We start from the raw sequence: 12368 nt of genomic DNA on the forward strand, positions 1-12368 counted from the left end.
CTCCCACACCTTCTTCTACTCTCATTGTCTATTCATACCTGCCTTTTCCTGTAGGAGCAAGCCTGACCTTGTCTGAGCTAATTCTGCCATCCTAGGTGGTGCTGGGCACATTCCCTTCAAAGCCTGGTCCAGCCTTCTCTTGCAAGTATAATATACAATGGTACCTCAGTTCACAAACTTAATTCATTGCACAATTCTAGGGAAAATTACTGTGTTCGAATTGTGCAAGAAAGACGGCCACAGTCATGTTCATCACCTATTAAAGAGTTTGCAAACAAAACCAAAATTTTGTCAAATGCTTTTGTTTGCAAACAAGCACTCATGAACTGAGGTACCACTGTATTCCCCTCAGCGCCATCTCCCTGTCTTTCTCCTCTTTTTCTAGAGCTAATACAAACATACACTTCTGTTCAGAACACACTCACACATGTGCATATGCAAAGGAAAAGGAAATCCTGGGATGGTTGTTGCGTCGTGCAGCTGCCCCCTCGGGCCTTCTCAGTCTCCCTCGTTACGGCCAGCGTGCAGTAAATGTGTGGAGTAGTAGGCAACTTGAAAGTGCGGACTTTGAAATCACACAGCCTTGGACAGAAATCTTGACTCTTCCACTTACTTTTCTCTGCCTTTCTGAGCCTCTTAGGCGCCTTCCAAACAAGAGCAGATAACACAGTGCCACCACCTTGGATTGCTATAAGAGTTAAATGAGTGCTGGGGATTTAGTTCAGCGGTATTCACGCTTACCTGGAAATCACAAGGTCTTGAGTTCGATCCTTGGTACAAAAAAAAGTTAAATGAGCCGCCACATGTATGCATGAAGCGCGAAATGATCAGTAAATGCCCGGTATTATTGGTGATAAGAGCAGCCCTGTTGGGTACCATCTGTCCTATCAGAGCTTGTCCTTTTTGCAGTTCAGGTACCTTGCATATCCTCCTTCCCCTCCCCATTCCTCACCCATCTTCCCATACCAGCTTCTAACTTAGTAGATGCTGTCTAACTTAGTACCTCATAACATGTACTTTATGTAAACACATCTATGTCTGTTTCATCCAATCAAAAGGGACTTTGCCAGAGTGCTTATGTGCCCAGCATGTGAGTAGATACTGGGTCATGCACAAGGAGTACAAAGTGTGGTCCCTTCTCTCCGAGGAGTTACCAGGACTGTCCAAAATATTCAATTAGAGTAGACTTGCAGACGAGTGAGATTCGGCTTGGACCCACCACCACATTTTAATGTCTTCTCAACTTTTAAGATGCCATTGTACTTTAGTCTTCTTTTCCTACTACCTTCACATGACAATCAGGAAATGGGAGGGAGATGCTAATTTTCAGAATGGAGATGGTGGTGACCCATGCCCCGGAGTACTGTGTATCATCATCCAGGGTTGGTACCTGAGCCCCTTTCTCTTCCAAACTATGGATACCTTCTCCTGTTGCTTGCATTTCTGAGGGCCACATGATTGCTCATGGAAATCTGTGTCAGAGCATCTTAAAAGACTGTGAAACAGATTTCAAGAGCTGCTGTCCACAGGGAAACTAGTTAATGATACCGAATTCTGCTGCATGTCAGAATTCCTGCATTAATCTGAGTCAGTGCACTCATAGGATTGGCATGTGGGTTGGACCTTTCTTCTGGGCAACAGACTTTATTATTTTGCTTTCTGTTGCTTTTAAGAAGACTAGAGATTTCTGCCACCCACCTGACAAGCACATTCTCCATGAGTGCTACTTATATTTGAGGTCATACTGAGACTTTAGCATGTGTGGCTCAGAGCATGGGCTTGTGAATGAGGCCATTTCCTAGACCACGCTTGGATAAGGTACTAACTTAACTCTCTATACCTTGGCTTTTCCCAGCCTGTAAAATAAGAATGGAACCTACTCACAGGGCTGTTGGAAAGAGTAGGAGAGTTAAAACACACCTAGAACATGCCTCCATGAGGCACTTACTAAATGGCATCTATGCAAAAGTTTTATTGTTGAATCTAAAGTGGGGGGCCAGGAAGCACTGCTCATGACAAAAACATAGTGATGCTAGTTGTGTTTGAAATCTCCACAGAGAACCACGAAACTCAAAATGCTACTGCAAACTGGAAGGGCGGGGCCCTGCTTGGAAATCGATGAAGTAGATTTTAACATTTAGGATATAAAATGAGGAATTACGATGAACTCAGCTGCTACATAGACAGTTAATCCAAAAAGCTGAGCACAGCCCGGCTCCTGAGTTGGGGTTCACGTAGTCTGTGATCCTGCATGACAGATAAACAGAGTCTCACATCTTGCTGACACCCCAACCATGTTTACTAAATGCTGTCCGTGGTGTTTTCCCCTCTCCGTCCTCTTGCCGATGTCCTTCTTGGAACCAGACATAGAAGATCCTTATGACTGCAAGAAGTGCAGGATGAGTTTCCCCACTCTGCAGGATCACCGGAAGCATATCCACGAGGTGCATTCCAAGGAGTACCACCCCTGCCCCACGTGTGGGAAGATCTTTAGTGCCCCTTCCATGCTGGAGCGACACATGGTGACCCATGTCGGAGGGAAGCCCTTCAGCTGTGGGATCTGTAACAAGGCTTACCAGGTGACCTCTTGAACACTGGGAGCGTCTCCCAGTGCCTGCCCTGCTCTCCATTTGGCTCCCAGATGTTCATGTTTGTAACTTGCAGCTTGTACCGTCTTGTCTTCAAGTGGTGACAGTCTGTTTTTCCTGATGGACAGGCTGGGAGTGCAGCTCAGTGGTATGCATGCTTAGCATGAATGAGGCCCTGGGTTTGATCCCCAGTACTCCAAAAGCTAAAAGGCAACTCGTTACTCATATTCCCTGCGGAGACCTGGCCAGAGATGCAGTGCGAGCTGTAACTGGAGCAGAGCATTCTTACCCCTCTTTTAGATGTGAGCTTTGTCCTGAGCTGAATGCTGTCTTCCCCTTGGATGCTCCTGCTCTGTACTACCTGTTTCCAGAGTGTGAGAGTGATAATGGGGAGCAAATCACCATCCAGAATTAATTTGTTGTTTGCTTTAAGTCCCAGGGAAGACCTCTATGTTTTTACCTTGAAATTTGGCATGTAATTAAAGTGAAATCCCAGATAGGACTAAAAGAAAGCTCCATCTCTGTCAGAAACTGTCCCAGGAAGAAATGTCCTTTCTGGCATCTCTAAGGTGGAGGAATGGACAGAAGCCTAGTAGCTGATTTAGGAACGGAGAGCCAGCTTTCTGTCAGGCCTTGTGTGATGACATTAGTCTGACATGGCTGAGTCACAGGGCTGATCTCTAGGAGACCAAGGAATTGTATTCAGTGTTCTCAGTGCTGTTCTAGAACCTGCGGCAGAGATGGGTGCTTGCTCCTGGAGTCCATGGACTCTTCCTGCAGCAGATTGCTCTGCTATATGGGCTTCTGGGAAGCAATGAAGCACATCATAGTGTGAAAAATAGATATTCCACGCAGGTGGCCAGGCTTAATCCTGCTCCTCCTATTTACCAGCTGTGTGACCGTGGGCAAGTCATTTAATGCCTCTGTGCCTCAGCTTCATCCCTCATCAGCTTGGTGTGAGCAATGAGGGCTTACGAAGGATTCAGCTCAGTCCTGCCTGAATGGCCTCTCCCAGTTTTGTTCCCATAGACACTGACCTTTCCTCGGCTCTACACTCCATGTGACAGATATGAGAGTGTGATTCTAGATCTGTGAGCTTATCTCAGAACACTTTTTTCTCTCATGAGAACCTCATGGGCTCTCTAGCTTGCTTGAACACAAGACCTAACATTTTCCAAATTCCTTGTAGCAATTGTCTGGCTTGTGGTACCACAATCGAACCCACCACCCAGATGTATTTGCAGCCCAGAACCATCGATCATCTAAGTTCTCATCACTCCAGTGCAGCTCCTGTGATAAAACCTTTTCCAACACCATTGAGCACAAGAAGCATATCAAAGCAGAACATGCGGGTGAGTTTGGGGGACCACAGGACCCAGTGTGAACTGGTATAGGGAAGGGGCTTGGTTTATTAGCATCCTGGCTTCTATTTGGAAATGCTAGCTTTAGTGCTGTGGCGTGCTGTGCTCGGGTGATTGCACCCTTTGGTCTCAGCACCCTGAAGGATGCCACACCCATCCATCAGTAGCAGGAGCTTGGGTGGCAGTGATTCTCACTCCTGGAAACCTAGAGCAGTGTGCTCCTGCCAGCCTGCAAGTAAGACCTAGTCACGGTGTGGGAAGGGTACAGCTTTGGTGGCAGACTTGCCTGGGAGGAAATCCTGACTCCAGCACTTACCAGCTGCATGACCTTGGCAAGTGACTTTTCTGAGCCTGTTTCCTTTTCAGAATGGGAGTTATTAATACCTGCCTTGCAGATAAATTTGGGCATAATCACAACAGCTGTCAGTTACAGAGCATTTCCTGTGTGTAGAGCACCAGCCAAGCACTCCATGCGTGTTTCCTCATTTAGTTCTCACAACCCTCTTTGTATCCAGACAGCCTGAGCCGCCTGGTGCTCTTCACTGCTGAGTTGCATGAACCTCCCTGAGGTGTAAGGTCTCTGGCACATGGTAGAGGACGTGGGCAGTGTCAGTCCTCACCTGCTCCGGCCCTGTTCGTCTCTGGTGTTGGAGGAGCCATCCTTTTTCCCTTTCTCATTATTCCTTTCCTCTACATTTCACAGATCTGAAGTTCCACGAATGTGAGCAGTGTAAGGAACTCTTCCCCACACCAGCTCTGCTGCAGGTTCACATCAAGTGCCAGCATTCAGGTCAGTGTCCCTTCCGCAAGCCCTGAGCAGGACTGCCTCGGTGTAAGTCACTGCTGTGCAACCCAGGCTCAGTCACTTACCTCCGTTTCCTTATGGGGAACTGTGAAACTGTGAAATACACTACAGCCTCACACCAGTAAGTCTCCCTTAAGTCTTAACTGTGATTGTCATTGTTGTTGCTGTATTTCATCAGATCTAAAATGCAAGTTATAAAGTGTACCTTTTTGTTTGGTTTTTTGACACAGGGTCTTACTGAGTCCCTAAGTTGCCCACACTGGGCTTTAATGTGAAATCCTCCTGCCTCAGCCTCACACTTCTCATATAAGATGCACCTTTGTTTTGTTTTGCTTTGCTTTTGCCTTCTTGACACAGGGTCTCTCTGTATGCTCAGGCTGACCCTGAACTCACTGTGTAGCCAGGCTGGAATCAAACTTGCAGCAGGCCTACCTACCTCAGCCTCCCAAGTGCTGGGATTACAGGCGCGTGTGCCACCGTGCCCGGCGAGTGCGCAATTTTTAATGAGCCATTAAGAAGTAAAAAGTGCTACCAATTCAACCCCTTTTTATCACTTAGAATTTGTAATTTATCCTAAGTGCTATTTCAGTCTTAATCTGACATAGATTTGAAGTCACTCACTCATAAGTACACAGGTGAAAAGGAAAACACAGGAAATAAATTGGTTAGGGGAAGAATCCAGCTTCTCAGAGTAACTCTGCATTCCACCGTGGACATGTGTGTCTCTCCTCCCAGTGTTTACCCTGCTATCAGAGTGCTGATGTTAGGGCCCAGCGCTAAAGGCTTTGGTCTCCGAACATTACCTACACCAGACTGCTTTTGATTCCTGGCTTAGAGTGTACCTAACTCTTCCTCACTTGCCTCCTCCCTCCTAGAGCATTTGGCTCCTGTGAATTATAAGCATGCCATCCTGTGTTCCTGTGTTAGGGGTTTTATTCCTGCCCATAGACTGGCATCTTGTAAGTTCGGATGTCTGTGCATGCACAGGTGTTGCAGCCACACCTGACTGCCATCTGGCACATAGCAGATAGAGATGCTGTTTGTCCCATCCAGGGATCTGAAAGTGTGCTCCTTAGAATAATAAAAGGTGGTATCATCAGTGTCATCATGGGCTTCAGCCAGGTCAAATTTAGGCTAAATCTAATGCTAATGACACTGGACTTTGAGAGCCTCTCACTTGAAGGGGACCCTTCAAGGCTGTGCACCTAGTTTAGTGTTTGTCATTTGTTCTGTATTCGTCCTTTTTTGAGGAAACGCCCTCCAAATGGTATGAGTTTCAGATCTCCAAAAGCTGGGCTTTGCCTCTCCTCAGCCCCGTGTTCCTCCTCTCTCTCACGTCTCCCTGCTCTGCCACTCGGTCCACTCACAGCCCACCTCTTCTGCCTCCCCTCCTCCAGGGTCCCAGCCATTCAGGTGCTTGTACTGTGCAGCTACTTTCCGCTTCCCTGGAGCCCTGCAGCACCACGTCACCACGGAGCACTTCAAGCAGTCGGAGAGCACCTTCCCCTGCGAGCTCTGTGGGGAGCTCTTCACCTCCCAGGCTCAGCTGGATGGCCACCTGGAGTCTGAGCACCCAAAAGTGACAAGCACTGAAACCCAGGCAGCCACCTCCCAGATGGTGCAGGTATTCTGGGGCAATCACAGGGTTCCTCGGAGTTCTGTAGAGGTGCCTCTGGCCCAGCGCTCGGCCTCATTCCCTTGGGCTCTTTCAGGGTCTGTGAGTCATACATGTCAGTGGACCTCTTAGCAATCAGAACAGAAAGTTCTAGTCTCCTAGCAGTCCCTAAGATAGAGAAGAATTTCCAAAAGTAGAAGGCTCTTCGTTCTTCCCCTCCATTTACACGCTTTCCACCTTCTGAGAGATGCCTTGGGATATGTGAGATCTGCAGGAAACTTAAAGAGGGGTGGCCAGGCTGTTTGTTAGGCAGGGACCCACTGCAGTGAAGGCACAGGCGGCTCTCCTGGCTGGACACAGCCACATTTGCACATGTCTGTGCCTCTCCACTTACCTGCTGAGAAGCCCACCTTTTCTCAGTTTTGGCCTAAGCTTGACCCAGCCTCTGTGTTTCCCTGGCCTTCTTTTACCCTCCTCCTGATCTGTAGAGAGGGCAGCAGGACAGATGAAACTGAGTGTGGCCAATTGTGAGCGACCTGCAGATCGGTTGGAGAGGAAGTGAAGGGGTGGAGGCTTTAATCCATTGGACTGTCCACTGCCCAGTCACATAGGTCAGTCATGTGTACATGGCATCCTTAGAGCCTCCAGGGGACAGAGGGCAGGCCGGGAAGGCAGGGCGTCAGTGACACTCGTTTTGTCATGTTACCAGAGCCTCTCCACAATCGTCTTTTTTCTTTTTATTGGAGTTCTTGGTAAGATATCTTGCCTGGGGAGCTCCAGCCCTAACCTAGAGAAAACCCACTTGAAAACTATAGTGCTAGGTAACTGTTGATTAAATATCACGGTTGTGGTGTTTGCTCCTTAGCACAGAGAAGTAGCTGCTCTTGGCACCCACACTTGTGTGGTTGCTTTCTGCTCTTGGCTGGTTTTCAAGAGCAGGTGGCCACGCCTCTGGGAGCTCACTGGTGTAAGAATATCCAGGGCATCGTGCTGTGCTAGGGTCCACAGGTCAGCACCAGATTAGAGGTTCAGGAAAGAACAGAGTGTGCTTAGCCATGGAGAGTTCTCCCAGAGCTCAGAAAGCTGCTCTCAACAGATTGTGCAGGTCTGGGAGGGGCACGAGAGACCCAGAGAGTGGGGGTGGCCACCCTGTCGGCTTGCTGAGCTGAACCAGTGAGCTACTAGAAACCACACTTCTTCCCTGTCTTCCTCTGAGACTTTGAAACTCTGCTCCTCAAGAAGGCTCAGAGCCCCACAGGTGCCCAGGCATGCCACCCAGGCAGACCTGGCTTCTGGTTAATCATGACATTGCTGTATTTCAGCCACGAGACCACCCACCTACAGTGGCATGGCTCTCGCATGACACTTTCCCCCTGCAGTGTCATCCTCAAGACAGGAGAAGCCAGTGTGAGAAACTGAGCCAGTGTTCGCTGGTTCGCTAATCATATAGTCCAGGCACCCCAAGATGGCATACTGAGCAAAATTACAGCAATTTAGTACACAGAGTTAAATTGTTTGCCTGCCTTCTCTTTTGCATCACTGGTGTATTAGACTTGCTCTTCCCATTAGGCACAAGTAATTGCTCTCCTCAGGTGAAAATATAAATATCATCATTACAGTGTGAGGTGGAAGCCATGTGAATGCTGGGGAGCTCGCCGTGGACACTGCCCAGAGCCCCCCTACTCTTTCCTTTTCAGGTGATCCAGACTTCAGAGCCAGCAGCCCCAGCCGAGCAGGTGATCACCCTGGAGGAGACCCAGCTTGCCGGCTCACAGGTGTTTGTGACTTTGCCAGACTCTCAGGCTTCTCAGACCAGCTCTGAACTAGTGGCGGTGACTGTGGAGGATCTGCTGGATGGCACTGTGACCCTGATCTGTGGGGAGGCCAAATGAACGCACCAAAAGAGGGACCCTGTGTTTGCTTTAGAGCAGAAGCTCGGAAACCTGTCCTTTGCCCTTCCCTGCTGACCCGAGTGGTGAGCATCTTAATTTAGCACCAACCCAAACGGTCTCACTCGAAGGACAAACAGAAGCTCCGTCGTCCTCACTCCCAGTCTGCATCATGGATGCCAACACTCTGTCCTCTGTAACCAACGTGCACCTCGCAGGCTGTCATTCAGACCTCTTGCCACTGCCTTGGAAATAACCTGGAAGAGCAGTGGGATGGGAGGGACGTCAGGGAAGGGCAAACGCCAGCAGCTCTCGGAGGACAGAAAGGAAGTCAGGTGGGGACAGACCTACCCGTGCCTCTGGCCATTTAAAAATGGGAGAGACGCACAGCAGATCCCGCAGGGACTGGACCTGAAGCACACTCGCCCTCCCTCCCTTGTCCTCCCTCCCCCTCTGGTCAGCTCCATCTACTTCGTGTGCCTGTGTTCACATTAGGGTGGCAGCGGGACAGGTGGCAGGGTTACCAATGCCCTCATTTCTATGCTGGGTCCCACCTGGTCTGTAGCAATCAGCTCTCCGGAAAGTCTTTGGTGTGTCTCTCCTGGGAGTGTTTCGTGGGAGGCCATCCAGCAGCAGACAGTTCCTGCCTTCTAGAATGCTCTTCCTAGCATTCCCTGAAAGGTGTGTCTGGGGCCCTTCCACGTTCTTATCCTCTCCCTCTACCCTGAAGGTCTTGCTCGCTGGCTCCCTCTGGAGTTGATGATGTTGCTAATGAACCTGCAGCAGGCAGGCCACCCTCTGCCGCACACCCAGCAGTGCTGCCCCTGGCTCTGCTCCTGCCGCCAGTGCGCGCGCTTTGTGCTTGGCCAGCTCTCGAGCGCTCCCAGCCTGCGTGCTTACTGAAGGTCAATGATCCTTCTGAGCCTGAATTTCACAAAGCCTTTTATCTTTAGTTCCGAAAATATAATCTGGTAATTAATGGTTTGTAGAATCCATTATGAAGTGCAATTAGATGGATGTTGATTCCTGTCGTTTAGAGAGAACAACTAGCGTTTATTTTTTCCTTGAGGCTCAAAGATTGGAGTAGCCTAGTGGAGTGTTACACAGCATGCAGGACCGCCTGCCACGTAGTGTGGCTTGACCCCTTGTAGAGAGGGTGCCAGTTGGACCATTCACCCTCCAGCAACGCGCTGGCAGAGAGGAGCCCACCCCTTTTCCATGGCTGTGTGCAGGGGCACATGGGGTTGAGTCTGGCTATAGGTGGGACTTGTATTGCTGCACCAGGCACACAGGCAGGTGGGGCACAGCTAAAAGGACTAACGTAGAGCCCTAGCTCTGACTGGTATTTTCAGGGGCTGGCTGTCTTCCTTGGCACTGGCTTTGTGCAGGCAATCCTGGCAACAGTGAGTTCCAGCCTAGGTCAGCTTGCCCCAGCCTGCTGCTTCCGCCTCCAGCTGAGCTTGTTAGTTCTGGGATCTTCCCATCCCAAAGGGTAAGGGAAGTCTTTAAAGAGAGGCAGCCTCAGAAGCCAAACACTGACCAGAAGATGGTGCTCAAGCCTTAAGACTTCGCCTCCCTGGGCAGCCGTCACTGTTTCTACCAAGGCTTTCCCCGGTCCCCATGGCTGGCAGACCAAGGAGCTCTTGGTCTGCAAGTGGCACAGACTGCTCTTGGCACCAGATGGAACCTCTCTGAAAGACGGTAGAGTGGCACAGGCTGCCAGGCCTTGGTGCCAAGCCAAGCAGGTCAGAGTGCAGGGCCTCACAAGCTGTAGGATGGTGGGAATTACACTGAGTGGCACCAAAACGTCTGCCTGCCAAAACGCAAGACAGTATCATGTCAAGTGCTGAGGGCTTATAGCGGCAAGTAAGTGATTTCATTTTAAGTCTTCTGAATAAAAAGTGCTGTAAATTTTAAACCTTAGTGTCAGATCCTTTCCAGCACTGAGAAACCTTTTCTCAGGTTTCGATGGGACCCAAATGGTGGCCAGCGACTCTCTTCAGGATCACTGGACTCCTCGCTCACTGTGCTGAGAGCAGCCGAGTGAGATCAAGCTGCCAGGCCCCGGATGCACTCATCCCCTGCCCGGCAGGAGGCACGGCCCGGCACAGCCCAGCACCACCGCGTGGGCCTCCTTACTGGCTGCCTGTGATTTCACAGTGCTACTCTCTGGAGAAGATGTGGATTTTATTGAAGAAAGACTTTTTCAGCTCTCCCTGTTGTGCCCAAGAGACTTGTAAAGTGCTGCCAGGGGGACACGGCTAGCGGGTCTCTTTTGTCCACACCGTTTGATTTCACCGTGGCACTGACGCTCCCTTTAGCTCATTCAGTGCTACTTGCATAGGTTGGAGGAGTCTCCTGGCTTCTTGGAATGTGTGGATTTGTTCAGGGGACCCCCGGGCTTCCCCTGCTCCCAAAGCTGAAGATCAAGCTGATGCAGTGGGAAAGACAAAAGTGCAAAGTGGAGTCTACCTGTGGGATGGTGGGGTTGGGGAGCGGGATTGCCCTGCACAGGGAAGTGGGAGTGCAGATCTGTGGTACAAGAACAGGGCTTCCCTCGGTGGGCAAGACTGCTGGTCTGCAGATCGGGACCAGAAGAGCCGCAAGAGAGCAAGAGCCAAGGTCCCAATCTTTCCTGATTTTTTTGGATGAAGGCTGCCTCTTCTGCCTCACGGCTCTGCATCTGGGAAGCTGACCACTGGGGCACCTCAGCCGAATCTCTTGGGCCAGAGCTGTGACACTCAGGGCTGATGGATGCAGTGAGTTGCAGATGGTGGGTAGAGGAGACAGGGTCTCTGTTCGCTACTCCTGAGCCCAGACAGATCCTCAGAGTCAGGGAAGGCTGACGGAGGCCCTGCGAGTTCCTTCTCACCGCAGGGACTCAAAACATACTGGAGGTGTGGCAGAGGGTGGAGGACACTCCTAGCCTTAGCAGGAGCACGCAGGTGGGTCCAGGGGGCAAGCAGCTGTCCTGTTCAGCTGGAACCAGAGGGGTGGACAGTGACAGGGAAGAGGTTAGAATACTTTAAGCTTCCCAGAAAGAAGGTTCAGTAGCTTGGCCCGGAGTACCCCAGAATACTTGGGAGATAGGAGGAAAACGGGAATAAAAGAAAGACAGGGCTGAAAGGAGTGTCAGGGCAAGTTGGTTTGTTGCCATAGAAACCATGGCTGGCAGGACTCTGACCAACAACTCAGCAGCACAGCTGGAACTACTTGGAAAGAAGGTGTCTGTACTTTGGGGACTGCAGTGTTGAGGAAAAAAGTCATTCCTTGAGCTGTTGAGACTGCGTCCGACCTGGGGAGATGCTCGAGTTTCCTTTAGCAAGGCCCGTCACACCTGTTTCCACTGTAGGCGAGGATGCCCCGTGTGTTGCAGGATAAGGCGAGTTACATGCTGTCACTCGTGTTTAGCACGTGTTAATCACAGAGTGAAATGTGTACGTGGAGAGGAGGACGCGCCTGTGCTGCAGGTGGCCGTGGTGCTGGGTAGCTGTCAGGTGGACACAGGCCTGAGGGGCCTGGGTTCCTTGGGGCTGCTGTGTGCCTTTGAGTTAGCGTGGCCCAGGCGAAAACACGTATCTTGGAGCTGCATTTCCTGAAGCTTCTTTCCAGGGGGCAAGTGGAGCGCAGTGTTTGAGAGCACAGGCTTTGGTGTCCCTCCTGGTAAATCCCTGCATGCAGCTGTGTGATCTTGGTCAGTGTGCTTTGAGTTTCCTCCTCCTGGCTCTCAGCAAATGGCTTGACGTCATAAAGTGCAGGACAGATTGCAGGACAGAGTTCAATGGTTTAGTGTAAAAATTTTAGTTGTTAATAAACTTTTTTACAGACAAGTCAACCACTGCCTGCATTTTCTGGCGCACTCTGTTTTCTTGTTCCTCTCAGAATCCTTAGGGGCTTTAAAACACACACGACTGTTCATTTATCTCTTTAATCTCAGGTGCCCCCAAAGCACCAGGGCTGAGTAGGTAACCGTAAAATAAGCAGAAACCTTTCCCAGTGAGTGGAAGCATGGCACGTTGCTGGCAGCCAACATGGAGGTGAGCGCAGCACAGGTAGGAGGTGCACACCACCTGCGGGAGCCAAGCCCCTGAGCTGGGGCGGCCGCTGCGC

At 50.4% G+C, this 12368-nt stretch overlaps 1 protein-coding gene across 10 annotated transcripts in view; it reads left to right on the forward strand.

The window, feature by feature from the left end:
- Zbtb40 (zinc finger and BTB domain containing 40) overlaps nt 1–12093 on the forward strand; it is an 82686-nt gene extending 70593 nt beyond the window's left edge. For 9 of the 10 annotated variants that reach the window (XM_013153910.2, XM_013153911.2, XM_013153909.2 and 6 more), the window contains 5 exons: nt 2365–2579; nt 3778–3940; nt 4653–4739; nt 6152–6378; nt 8067–12093. In XM_013153910.2, coding sequence (XP_013009364.1) covers nt 2365–2579; nt 3778–3940; nt 4653–4739; nt 6152–6378; nt 8067–8261 — 887 coding nt within the window. In that variant the 3' untranslated portion in view covers nt 8262–12093. The remainder of the gene's footprint in view (nt 1–2364; nt 2580–3777; nt 3941–4652; nt 4740–6151; nt 6379–8066) is intronic. The other variant, XM_063235718.1, reaches the window with a different exon arrangement.
- Nucleotides 12094–12368: the final 275 nt, after the last annotated feature.

Source organism: Cavia porcellus, unplaced genomic scaffold (genome assembly GCF_034190915.1).
Source record: "Cavia porcellus strain 051 isolate PalLab524CR breed Dunkin Hartley unplaced genomic scaffold, mCavPor4.1 scaffold_25, whole genome shotgun sequence".
NCBI classification, from domain to species: Eukaryota; Metazoa; Chordata; class Mammalia; order Rodentia; family Caviidae; genus Cavia; species Cavia porcellus.